The sequence below is a fragment of the Hyla sarda genome, chromosome 10 (genome assembly GCF_029499605.1).
Source record: "Hyla sarda isolate aHylSar1 chromosome 10, aHylSar1.hap1, whole genome shotgun sequence".
NCBI classification, from domain to species: domain Eukaryota; kingdom Metazoa; phylum Chordata; class Amphibia; order Anura; family Hylidae; genus Hyla; species Hyla sarda.
The window spans coordinates 72,137,958-72,151,516 of record NC_079198.1 but is presented as its reverse complement, the minus strand read 5'-3'; the positions used below and the strand labels follow the sequence as shown (position 1 = coordinate 72,151,516).

The 13,559-nt window shown below is 42.6% G+C and overlaps 1 protein-coding gene across 8 annotated transcripts in view; it reads right to left on the bottom strand.

The window, feature by feature from the left end:
* The window catches only part of SMIM35 (small integral membrane protein 35), a 143,297-nt gene that overhangs the window by 22,102 nt on the left and 107,636 nt on the right, over positions 1 to 13,559 (bottom strand). For 5 of the 8 annotated variants that reach the window (XM_056543646.1, XM_056543645.1, XM_056543644.1 and 2 more), the window contains one exon: positions 2,844 to 2,954. In XM_056543646.1, the coding sequence (XP_056399621.1) occupies positions 2,844 to 2,952 (109 nt within the window). In that variant the 5' untranslated portion in view covers positions 2,953 to 2,954. Of the gene's footprint in view, positions 1 to 2,843; positions 2,955 to 9,118; positions 9,131 to 9,150; positions 9,322 to 13,559 lie in introns of those variants that run through there. The other 3 variants (XM_056543642.1, XM_056543643.1, XM_056543649.1) reach the window with 3 other exon arrangements.

Sequence of the window (13,559 nt, the reverse complement as noted above, 5' to 3'; positions counted from 1 at the left end):
AAAGATCATTTAACCCCTCCCCTATTAAAAGTTTGAATCACCCCCCTTTTCCTATTAAAAAAAACACAGTTTAAATAAAAATAAACATATATGGTATCGCCGCGTGCGGAAATGTCCGAATTATAAAAATATATCATTAATTAAACCGCACGGTCAATGGCGTACGCGCAAAAAAATCATCATGATCAATAAGTCCTATCAATGCAAAAATGGTACCGTTAAAAACTTCAGATCACGGTGCAAAAAATGAGCCCTCATACCGCCCCATACGCAGAAAAATAAAAAAGTTATAGGGGTCAGAAGATGACAATTTTAAACATATTAATTTTCCTGCACAAAGTTATCATTTTTTCCAGAAGTACGACAAAATCAAACCTATATAAGTAGGGTATAATTTTAATCGTATGAACCTACAGAATAAAGATAAGGTATAATTTTTCCGAAAAATGTACTACGTAGAAACGGAAGCTTTTTGGGCAAAATGACTGACGTTTTACAAAGTAGAATTGGTGGCGCAAAAAATAAGCCATCATATGGATTTTTAGGTGCAAAATTGAAAGAGTTATGATTTTTTAAAGGCAAGGAACAAAAAACGAAAGTGCAAAAATGGAAAAAAAACGGTTCTTAAGGGGTTAATCACGTATATGTAGGTGTGATTAGGACAGGAGAGTTGTGACTACAGCCCTGGGCACGGTGACTACTAGATGCCCATACTGCCCAGAGGACTACTTATGAGAAATTAGCATATAGAACGGGACAATTTATACAGTTGTTTTATGAAGATTGCGGGCATCACTAAGGACAATAGAAATATGGTAATAACACTTATTGAATGTTCAAGGAAGTGTTGCTTATGGTTACAGGGGATAAATAAGAAGCATAAATATAAAGCCTGAGTCTAGCCCTGGAGAAAAGGGCCTGTATTTTGAGTACACAGAGGTATTTGAGATTTATGGTAATGGTTTAACCCCTTAAGGACCGGGCGTTTTTCGGTTTTTGCTCTTTCGTTTTTTCCTCCTTACATTTAAAAAATCATAACTCTTAAAATTTTTAACCTAGAAATCTGTATTATGGCTCATTTTTTGTGCCACCAATTCTACTTTGTAATGATATCAGTCATTTTACCCAAAAATCTACGGCGAAACAGGAAAAAAAATCATTGTGCGAAAAAATTGAAAAAATACAGCCATTTTGTAAATTTTGTGGGCTTCCGTTTCTTCGTAGTACATTTTTCTGAAAAATTACACCTTAACTTTATTCTCTAGGTCCATACGGTTTAAATGCTACCCTACTTGTATAGGTTTGATTTTGTATTACTTCAGAAAAAAATCATAACTACATGCAGGAAAATTTATACGTTAAAAATTGTCATATTCTGACCCCTATAACTTTTTTATTTTTCTGTGCTCAGGGCGCTATGAGGGTTAATTTTTTGCGCCGTGATCTGAAATTTTTGTCGGTACCTTTTTTGCATTGATCTGACTTTTTGATTGCTTTTTATTCATCTTTTCATGATATAAAAAGTGACCAAAAATACGCTACTTTGGACTTTGGAATTTTTTTGCGCATACGCCATTGACCGTGCGGTTTAATTAGTGGTATATTTTTTTAATTCGGACATTTCTGCACGCGGCGATACCACATGTTTATTTTTGTTTTTATTTACACAGTTTTTTTTTATTATTGGAAATGCCGGGTGATTCAAACTTTTATTAGGGGAAGGGATAATTCAAAGGGTTAATGATTTTTTTACACTTTTCTTTTACAATATTATAGCCCCCATAGGGGCTATAACATTGCATTTACTGATCTTTAACACTGTTCAATGCATCTCCATAGGGATGCAATGATCAGTGTTTTCCGCGATTGATTGCTCAAGCCTGGATCTCAGGCTTGAAGCATTCAATCGGCGATCGGACTGCAGGAAGGAAGGTAAGAGACCTTCCTCCTGTAGTACAGCCGTTCGGGATGCCGCGATTATACCGCACCGATCCCGAACAGCTCCCTGAGCTAGCCTGCACTTTTTACTTTCACTTTTAGCCGCGTGGATCAGCTTTGAGCGCGCGGCTAAAGGGTTAATAGCGTGCGGCACCGTGATCAGTGCCGCGCGCTATTAGAGGCGGGTCCCGGCTTTACTATGATGCCGGGCCCGCCGTGATATGATGCGGGGTCACCGTGGGACCCCGCGTTATATCACGGGAGCGGGACCAAGGACGCACTCATACGTCCTTGGTCCTTAAGGAGTTTAAAGAGGTACACCGAAGGGAAAACATTTTTTTCATATCAACTGGTACCAAAAAAGTTATATAGATTTCTAAGTTACTTACACTTAAAAATCTTAATCTTCCCGTGCTAATTAGAGAAAGTTGTGTAGTTCTTTTAAGTCTGGCCACAGTGCTCTCTGCTGCCACCTCTGTTCGTGTCAGGAACTGCCCAGAGCAGGAGAGGTTTGCTATGGGGATTTACTTCTGCTCTGGAAAGTTCCTGACATGGACAAGGGTGCCAGCAGAGAGCACTGTGTTCAGACTAGAAAGAGGAAATACACAACTTCCTTTGAAGCATGCAGCAGCTGATAAGTCCTGGAAGAATTAAAATTTTTAAAAAGTAGTAATTTACAAATATATTTAAACTTCTGGAACCAGGTGATTTTAGATATTTTTCCCCTCCAGAGTACCCCTTTAATGTATCATTCCCTCTGCGAAGGTGCTTCAGGTAAATTGAACATTTGCTGCCAGGTCCCCCTACAGATTTTAGCTAAATGCCATGGGTCCCAGCACCAGAACATTATGAGATAATAACTATTTTTAAAATAAAGTGATACTCCAATCAAAGTCAATACTCACCATAGCAACAACGTCCGCTTTGATACCAGCGAATCAGAATGTACAGGGCAGTGGCTCCAAGCATCACTGTCAAACTACTGCCCAAAACTACACCAAGAGCATCCACCATAACTACAAGAGAAAGTAGAGAAAACAATTACATTATATTTCATCAGACTTACCACACAGGTAAACTTGAAGCTCCTGGGCTACTTTGCAAACTTTGTAACAGGGCCCCCATCTACCATGTGTTATTTACAATACTGATGAATTTTGGCCCTCCAGGGCCTGTTTATGAGTGCTTTCAAAGTCAAAATATATTCACACTGTGTATGCTAAATGTATCCTACGGTTTTATATCCCCAAACCATCTGACCCTGCAGAATAAAATGTAGGTCGTCCAATCCGCCCACTTTATAATCTCTCCCTCTGATCCCCTTTTGCCATTAACCCCCCCCCCCCCCCCTTCCTTCTTAATCCCCTTGTGCCATAATTCCTCCCTCCGATCCCCCTGGGCCAATATATGAGATGCATACAATAACACTCTCCCATACTGCGGTGTTACACTTAGTTTAACATGCTTGCCAGGCCTGTGCCTATCCCGTTCGGCGGGAGTCAGAGGGAAGCACTGACGGGCGAAGGCAGCCATTGCAGTTCACGTAAAGTGCGGCATCTAATCCCCGCTCTGCGCTGAGAAATACTGGCCAATGCATGGCTGGTAATTGTCAGCGAATTGCCACATAACCCTTGGCGTACCCCTGGTTGAGAGCCCCTGCCATATGGTACTAGCATGTGCAGTGACCTACAGTGCCTTGCAAATTTATTCACAACCCCCCCCCCCCCCCCCCTTGACTTTTTTCGGATTTTGGTGCCTCACAACCTGGAAGTAACATGGATTGTTTGAGGATTTTGATCATTTAATTTTCAGAACATACCCACAACTTTGAAGTTGTTTTTTTTTTATTTATTTATTGTGAAGCAAACAACAAATAGGACAAAATAACAGAAAAAGTCAATGTGCATAAGTCAATATTTGTAGATCCACCTTTTGCGGCAATGACAGTTCCAAGTCGCTTTGGATAAGTCTCTATGAGCTGCCACATCTTGCCACTAGGATTTCTGCCCATTCCTCCTTGCAAAAATTCTCCAGCTCCTCCAAGTTGGATGGTTTGCGCTTGTGAACACAATCTTTATGTCTGACCACAGATTTTCGATTGCATTGAGATCCGAGCTTTGACTAGGCCATTCCAACACATTTACATGTTTCCCCTTAAACCACTCAAGTGTCGCTTTAGCAGTGTGTTTGTGGTCTTTGTCCTGCTGGAAGGGGAACCTCTGTCCTAGCCTCAAATCATGTACAGAGTGGTACAGGTTCTGCTGAGGAATATCCATGTATTTAGCACCATCCATCTTTCCCGAAACTTTGACCAGTTTCCCAGTCCCGATTGATGGGGGTTCTTTGGGTGATGTGATGTGATGTGTTGGGTTTGCGCCAGGCATAACATTTTCTTTGATGGACGAAAAGTTCAATTTTAGTCTCATCAGACCAGAGCACCATCCTCCATACATTTTGAGAGTCTCCCACATGCCTTTTCGCAAACTCACAACATGCCTTTTTGTTTTTAGCTGAAAGTAATGGCTTTCTTCTGGCCACTCTTGTACTTCTCAACAACATTGTCCCTTACTTGTTTGGAGAGTTCCTTGGTCTTCACGGCAGTGTTTGGTAACTGATGCCTCTTGCTTAGGTTTTGCAGCCTCTGGAGCCTTTCAAAAAAGGTGTGTATATGTAATGACAGATCATGTAACACTTAGATTGCACATGTCTTTTCACTAATTATGTGACTTCTGGAGGCAATTGGTTGCACCAGAGTTTTTATGGGCTTCCTAACAAAGGAGGTGAATACATATGCACATGCCAATTTTCTGTGTTTTTTTCAAAATAGTTTTATTTGTGGTAGTGGTGGGGTGTGAGGTGCAGGGCAGATGTTATTACCCTAGGGGAAAATGGTATTAACCCCTTGTGTTCGTGACACCAGGGTGTGGTTTAGCCTTAACCACCCGAAGGTATACCGCTGGATCCTGGGCTAGGCACAAGGGCAATGAAGACACCCACGCCAAGTTACAGAACAACAGTAGCTTTACTGAGGGTAGACAGTTGTTACGGTCTATGCAGTACAGCCAGGGCCCAAGGAGGTGACCAGTGACATAGAGACCTCGCAGGATTGCTGGGACTTGTAGTGGACAGGAGAATTTAGTGCAGGCCACACTGCTGGGACTTTAGCTTACTTTGCACTTGACTTGTGGCTGCAGGACTTGACTTGAGGCCTACAATGCTCTGGACACACACACTAAGACTTCTTGACTGAACTGGACCTCAGGAACAAGAAAATGAGGCTAGCTCCACCCAGGGCTTATATTGGGGAGACTAGCAGGGAGCCCATAGGTCACCTTTGGGGTCAGCTGGTCACTAGTACCTTCTGGGTAACAATCACATGGTGAATCTATTAAAGGTACATCACACAATATAGTATACAACTTATAAACATGGGGATACAACTGCAGGGGGCCCTGGGGACACTGCCTGACAGGGCAGGAGGGTACAGGGAAACACCATCCCGTACTGGGCGACCACATATTTATATATTTTTTTTATTTCACTTCACCAACTTAGACTATTGTGTTCTGATCCATTTAAAAAAAATCAGAATAACAAAACATTGAACTTAAGGCTGTAATGTACAAAAATCCGAAAAAAGGAGGGGGTGAATACTTTTGCAAGGGACTGTATTTTGGCTATAGGGCTCTTTATTATTGTTTACTGGATATGTCCTTTATAACTATATTCCTGAGAGCAAGACTGGCTGATATGAAGAACATGATATAGCAATTATTTAAAAGTGACTTCATCTCTGATAATTGTTAAAATATAAGGTAAATGTATTATGAGGCAATGTAGCATGAGGTGAAGGAGTGGCATTACATAATTGCATTCCAACCTCCACAATATGAACAAAAGCATTTCAATGTGTTTTTGTTGATAAGAGACATCACTCATTTTCTGCTTGTACATTTCATCACTGGGAAATCAGACCCTGCAGCCTTTGAGTATAAATAAGCAAGAAACAACAACTACAGCTAAATATATCATTTTTTCCACCTACCTTTAAAGGGGATATTTAGCATAAGGTGACATTAGTAATTAAGTGTCATACAGTAATGAACATTCTTCCCAAGGATATGTTCTTGTTTTGGTGGTAAATTAACATTTTTGCTCACGGTTTTTAGTGCATTCCCACGGCCTTATTTTATGCAATGCAAGATCTATTGCCAAGACTAGATACAGTATGTCTCTCATCAGAGAAAAGTGGTTTACTGTAGCTTAACTGCTGTCCAAGACCCCTTACAGGAAATGCGTCTTTAAGAAATGACCTATTGTTTAAATCCTGTTTTTATGTTAAACATATTTTTTTTAAACGTTTGGTGGTTTTTAGTCAAATTATTATTATTATTATTTTTTTTTTTTTTTTTTATAAAATAATCCTGAAATCTTGCCTTTTTCATTTTAACCACTAAGCCTAAAATCAAGCTGACTTTCTGTTCTGTCTGTGATGACAAGGTGGAGGTTGCTTAAAAGTGAACTGTACAGTAAAAGGTGCAGATAGAGAAGACAATAGATGAAGCGCACAGCTTAGACCCCACCTTCCTTGGAATTACTTTTGCAAAGGTCACATGGTATGGCCAGTAACGTTTTCTTCTTCTGTAAGAGGAACAGGTCCTGTCTATTGTTGCCTATGTCCATCGGTCTTGCTGTAAAGCATATCTCTAAATGCAGTTAACAGCTCAGGCCAGATAGACGTTCACATTATAATACCCAAAAAAAACGAAATAACAAAAAATCGCGATCAGAAAATAGAAACAGATTAGAAAAAAAAGTACATGTTTTAGTATATGTCTCAGTAGTGTAATACCCAAAATGTTTCTGTTAGGCTAGGTTCAGACTACGGAATCTCCGGGCAGAAAATTTCCGCCCGGAGATTCCGAGTTCCGCCTGCACCGACTGAATTAGTCGGCGCTAGGACCGCGCAGACACTGCAGTCTCCTATAGACTGCTATGTGTTCCGCTAGGATTTCCGCCTGAAGAAAGATCATTTCTTCAGGCGGAAATTTTCTAGCGGATTTTTCATCCGGATTTTCCGCTTCACAAATTCCGAAGTGTGAATTTGTGAACTGAAAACCATTCACTACACTATGCATTATAGTAAGCGGAATTTCTGCCGGAAATTTCAAAGCGAAAATTCCGGCGGAAATTCCGTAGTCTGAACCTAGCCTTACATGCATTATATAGTCTGTTATTGCAAATAACAAAAACTAATGTAACAGAGTTTTGGGGGTGTCCACCTGTATCTCTGGGGTCTCTTACTCTTGCTACTTCTATGCACTCGGCAGGCTGATCCTAAACTTCCGCTTCCTGGAAGCTGGCATACATGTCTGCTGCATTTAATGAAACTGACACAACCTAAATTAAACTAACTTTATGTTTAATAAAACAAAAAAAACAGCCATGCACATCATAACACAGTATAGAAAAGTATAAGGCTGGGTTCACACTACGTTTTGTCCCATACGGGAGCGCATACGGCAGGGGGGAGCTAAAAGCTCGCGCTCCCATATGTCACCGTATGCGCTCCCGTATGTCATTCATTTCAATGAGCCGACCGGAGTGAAACGTTCGGTCCGGTCGGCTCATTTTTGCGCCGTATGCGCTTTTACAACCGGACCTAAAACTGTGGTCAACCACGGTTTTAGGTCCGGTTGTAAAAGCGCATACGGCGCAAAAATGAGCCGACCGGACCGAACGTTTCACTCCGGTCGGCTCATTGAAATGAATGACATACGGGAGCGCATACGGTGACATACGGGAGCGCGAGCTTTTAGCTCCCCCCTGCCGTATGCGCTCCCGTATGGGACAAAACGTAGTGTGAACCCAGCCTAACACGGAGTCAAACAAAGCAATGTGGATATACTGTAGGTCTCCTTTACCCACCCAAACACACACCTGCGGCCCACCCTGATCTTGGTGCACATAGAAGAGTTGGGGGTCCATACAGAATCTGCAGTGTCACTTGAAGTAGAGTGACCTCTTAGAATTCTGCAATCAGACCTCAAGACCTTCAATCTGTGTATGACTAAGGGTGTCTTGTTGTGAGCCAGAAGAGAGGCACTTCAGGCTAACCCTTACACCACCCGTAACCAGGTCAGTCCAGCTGTAGTTTCTCCTATTGCTCACAGAGGCTGCAGTGTAATTAGTTCTGAATCTCTCCAACTCTGCCAGCAGGTGTCAGATCCGGCGGGGGGAGGGGACAACCGTGCACTCCCGTACCCCAGCCGGACTGACACCCTAATCCATTGACTTTAATGAGCCGACCGGAGTTACCGTTTTACTCCGGTCGGCTCATTTTTGACCCGTATCCGGTTTTCTCCCCGGACCTCAAAACGTAGTATAAAAATATAAAAAATATATTCAGTATTGCTGCACGTGGAATTGTCCAGACTATTAAAATATAACATTATTTGTTCCGTATAGTAAATGGCGTTAACATAAAAAAATCCATACCCCAGAATTTCACTTCATATGGGATATGATTTATTTCACATCATATCCCAGACAAAATGGAGTAAAAAGCGATCAAAAAGTCTGATCAATACTAAAATGGTACCAATAAAAACTAAAGATCTGGGTGCAAAAAATGAGCCTTCATACTACCCCGAATATGGGGAAAAAATATTGTTATAGGAGTCAGAATAAGATCATTTTAAGCATACTAATTTTCTTACACAAAGTTTTAAGTAGTAAAACAAAATAAAAACAATATAAATTTAGTATAATTATAATTGTATCGACCTACAAAATAAAGATGTTGTGTAATTTTTACCAAAAAAGTACACTGCATAGAAATGAACACCCCACGCTACCCTCTTCTAAGCTGAGAAAAAATTAAAATGTAAAAATTAAAATTGTCTGTGACCTCAAGGACAAAATGGGCAGTGTCCTTAAGGGGCAGTATCTGATGACATACAAAAACCTGTGTAATGGAAAAGTTGACCCGTTGCCCATAGCAACTAATCAGAGCCCTTTTTTCATTTTTAACAAGGCCTCTGAAAAATTAAAGAAGCGATCTGATTGGTTGCTATAGGCAACTGGTCAACATTTTCTCTGCCCAGGTTTTGATCAATCTCCCCCAAATCTCCTACCCCAAGGAAAACACAGCTAAATTGCCTAAGTCACCAGAACATACAACTCTCCAGGATGACCACGATGCTTACTAACACATGTTTTGTTGATGCCAGGAAGTGACTCACTACTCTGTGCGTCTTCCTTTTCTGTCCCCATTGTGTCTATTTCCTTCTTCCGGTGTGTTGTAAGGTTTCTCTGTGGCAGAAGAAGGTCTAAGTATTATAGCTCTCATTCTGCTTTTGATCTCATGGGCACTGACAGTACCTGCAAGATCATCATGAGGACAATGTATATCATGGTGTGATAACTGACTGTTGTCTGTGTATATTTAGGACATTGGTCGGAAAGAGGTTTAAAAAGTTTGATTGATTCATAAGAAGAAAAGCTTCATTTAACCTCCATCCACTATTCTTTACATCTTAGGACTTATAAGCATCTTATATAATGTCTTAAACTCTTTTGCATTGCATCACCCTGTCATATACATAAATTGCCAGGGCTTCGCCTAGACATGCCAATGCCTGATGTTGCCACTGTCTAACACTGTAATATGAAAGCTTTTGCAAGTTTGGTTGGGTTCAAATATTACACAAAAATATATCTGCAATAATTACAAACCTAATAGATCAAAATTAATTTCACAGCTGTCAACAGAGAGAGGGGTTAGGTTTACACCCCATGGAGAACATTGGTTGCAGTCTATGCATTTCCAAGGGGTGGTCTTCACTTCTCTTATTTAGAAGAAAACTTAGGGCCGGCCCTAGACATTGTGCTGCCTGCATCCAAGAGTGAAATGCTGCCCCCCAACCCCCCAAAAAAAATAAAAGCACTATGGCATTGCATATCCGGACGACAAGTAACATGTTACATCCCCCCAAAATCCTTTGGTTATCACAAGCACACAGGAAAATTAGCAGTCTCTAAAACTGTTCTATTTTGTACTGGTGCAAATGAGGTACCCGGGTGGTGTAGTGCAGGTAGTAGTAGGGTCAGGTGGTAATAGTCCAGGGACAGATGGTAGTATAATCCCTTGTAGTGTTCGTGATTCCAAGATGCTGTTGTTTGGTGTAGGGCACCGCCGACAACCAACCCAGTGTCATGTCTGTATTGGTCTGTGTTCACACACACAGCTATTACATTGGTGTGTGTGAACAGTTTTATCTTCCTTGGTGAGGGAAGAGTTAAAACTTCCTGGTTCTTTTCAGCCCAGGCCTCTGTTAGCCAATAGCTGCTAGGGTGTGTCTATTTATTGTAAGCCCAGGCTAGTCTCTGGTTGCTGGTGATTACAGATACTTCCTGATGTCTTGCTGCTAGCTTGATACTGCCATGCTGCTTTTATTTACTATATCTGTTTAAGCATGCACCTTTGTATTTTAAGGTTTTAGTCATGTTTTGGCATGCTCTTAATAGATTTTAAGATGTGTTTCTTTAGTCTGTTTAGTGTAGTTTTTGGATTTTATTATCCTTTCTGTTATGTGTCTGTTCACACTGTGTATTTTCTTGTATCCGTTTATGAGAAGTTCTGTGTTTTATATTTCTGTTTATCTACTGGACCAGCATCCTGACCACACTGCTATGTGTGTGCCGCTGGTCAGTAGTCTATTTGGATTTATTATTAATGGCTATTCCTATAGTGGAATAGAGTGTCCAGTTTGTGTGTCCAGTGTGAACAGTGTTCTATATCTGGCATCCCTGTTTCTGGTCCATGGGGACTTGGCATCTACTGGACGTTCCTGAGAGATTGCAGTTTCCTGTCTTGTGTTCAGTGTGAACTGTGTTCTATTATTCCTGTATATCTAGAGATCCCTGTTTCTGGTCCATGTACTTGGAGTCTATTGGACGTTCTGGGGGATTATTCTATATTCCTTTCTGTTCCTGAAGTCTGTTGATTTATCCGTTCTCCTGTCTAGTGTTTTGAACTTTATGTTTATTAGTTCTGGTATTCTGGTCTCTTGAGTTTTGTACATGTCTACTTTTCTATAGTGACCTCTGTTCATGACCACAGATCTGCGGTGATAGTATAGGGCTCCGTTTCCCAACTTATGCGTCCTTGGGAACTTCTGCAGCCAAACCTTGTCTCCCAATTGTAGAGGCTTGGCTGAAGCATGACAGTTCTAGTCTCTTTGTTGTCTTTCTTGAGCCTCGCCCATTCTTCTACCAACAATCTCCTTCGCCTCTTGAATTTTTCTCTGATGGTCTGAGACCCAGTCTTGGGAAGCCTGCGGAGATTTGTTAAAGGGCGCTTGCAGTCCAAATGCCCGATCTTTCGGCAGTTGCCCATGTCGACCCATCAGCAGGAAGAACGGGGTGTACCCAGTGGAACAATGAATGGTATAGTTATAGATCTCCAACAATTCTGGCAACAGCCGGGGCCACTCTTCATGCTTGGACACAGATGCTGCTCGCAGCATGTGGGTGAAGACTTGATTGAGTTGCTCACATAATCCATTCCCCTGGGGGTGGTAAGCTGTAGTCCTGAGTTTCTTGCAGACGTGGAACCGACACAATTCTTCCCCGATCTGTGAGAACCAACTTCGGACATCCCAGGGTCTGCACCCAGTTAGAGTAGAATATCTGGGCAGCTGTTTTGGCCGTGAGGTCTTTGACAGGCACAACTACTACCCACTTGGAGTAGTGATCCACCATGGTGAGAGTGTGAGTGTACCCAGACTTGACATGGTCTAGCACGACCAGCTGATTAGGCCTTTCACTTTGGATGGGATGGAGGGGTGCTCTTGCATCCTTGCGTAGGTTCTTGGTGACATTGCAGACGGCACACTCGCTGCACCACTTCTCTACATGACTTCAGCCATGGGCATCTGCCAGTATCTGCTGGTTAAATCTAATGTGGAAAAGTATGCGGCTGATCCTAAAGCAGTTAAGGACTCTTCGATCCAGGGTAGAGGATAGGCATCTTTAAGCGTGACATTATTCCATTTCCTATAGTCCACGCAGAAGCTGATAGTCCCATCCTTCTTTTTGACGAGGACCAGAGGAGCTGCCCAGGGACTCTGACTCTCTTGGATGACGTCAGCGTCCTTAATTTCAGCCAACATCTTCTTGATCGTCTGGTACATGCCCGATGCTACAGGGTGATGCCTCACCTTGATGGGCGGACTGTCAGGATCCGGTGTTGTATCATGGTAGTCCGGCCGAAGTCGGTGGGGTGCCTGCTGAAAGCTTCATGGTACTGCTTGGCCTCTATAATGACTCCACTGATCTGTTGGTTTGGGGTGTTTTCATCCCCACCTGGAGCTGGGTCCACCAAGTTACAGGATGACTTGTTCCAGGCCCCAAGGCTGCCTGAGCTGTTTGCAGCCAGGCCACTTGTGTCCTAGTGAGGATGTCTTTCAACCCGATCAGATACAACTGAGCAACTGGAGTATATTTCAGTAGGATGGTTGCAGCGTCGGACAGGTTAACTAGACCGACTGGGAATTTCCCATCGAAGACGGTGACCAGACATCTTGCTGCTCGGACTAAAGGGTGATCTTCCAGCTGCATCGGCTCCAGCAATGCTTGGTAATCTATGTTCCCAATTCCAGGTCAGACACGGCACCAGATGATGGTCTCCGTATGAGGCTGAAAGACTACTGACCGAATGTCCCCGATCCGTACTCGGCAAACTTCTCCTTGACGATTGTCAAACTTCTGCTCTGCTTGAAGGATCTTCAAGTGGTGCTGCGCAGCCCGCCGGCCTGAAGGTGACATGTAAGGGAGAGAGGCATGCAAAGAACATACTACTTCAGCAAAACCATGTCTCATGATGTTCATCCCCAATATAAACTCTGCCGCCCCCTTATCGGATACATTGGTTCCAATCACTCCCTGTCATCTGAGTATATGCTCTCCCACTTGAATGGTGGGCTCACAATATCCATGTCTGGGTACTGGTTTCTCATTCCCTGCCACTACCTTAAAATCAACATCGTCAGGTTCACATAACAAGTCAGCACTCCAATATTTATAAAAGACATCCTTGGGTATGGTGGACACCTAAGATCCCGTGTCGATTAGGGCATCCAACTGTACCCCTTCTACAACAGCTTTTACATAGGGGCATGGGACGACGTAAAGGGAGAGTTCTGACTTGGAACCTGCTGAATCTGGACCTGGTCCTCGACCTCAGGTTATTCCTGTTTAAATCCCAACATTGTGTTCTCCAATGTTCAGTCTTATTACAATGGTTACAGAAGGGCCTCTGAGTCCCTGGAGGTCTGTTATAGAGAAAATTATGGGAATTAGCAGGACGGGGAGAAGGGACAGGTTTTCTACGCATAGGTGATTCCCGGCTAGGCAGATTGGTCCAGCTAGCAAGCTCTTTTATGGCCTTGGTCAGCTGATCAATGTTCTGCCTAACACTTTGAAGCTCTGAGGCCGCAGGGATTGATGGGGCAGGTGGTGATGGTGGCACTGACCTAGCAGACGCCCCTAGTGTCTCTGAGGGAGAAGTACTAACTTCTTCAGACTCAGCCTCGGACTCAATAACTTGAGATGGCCAG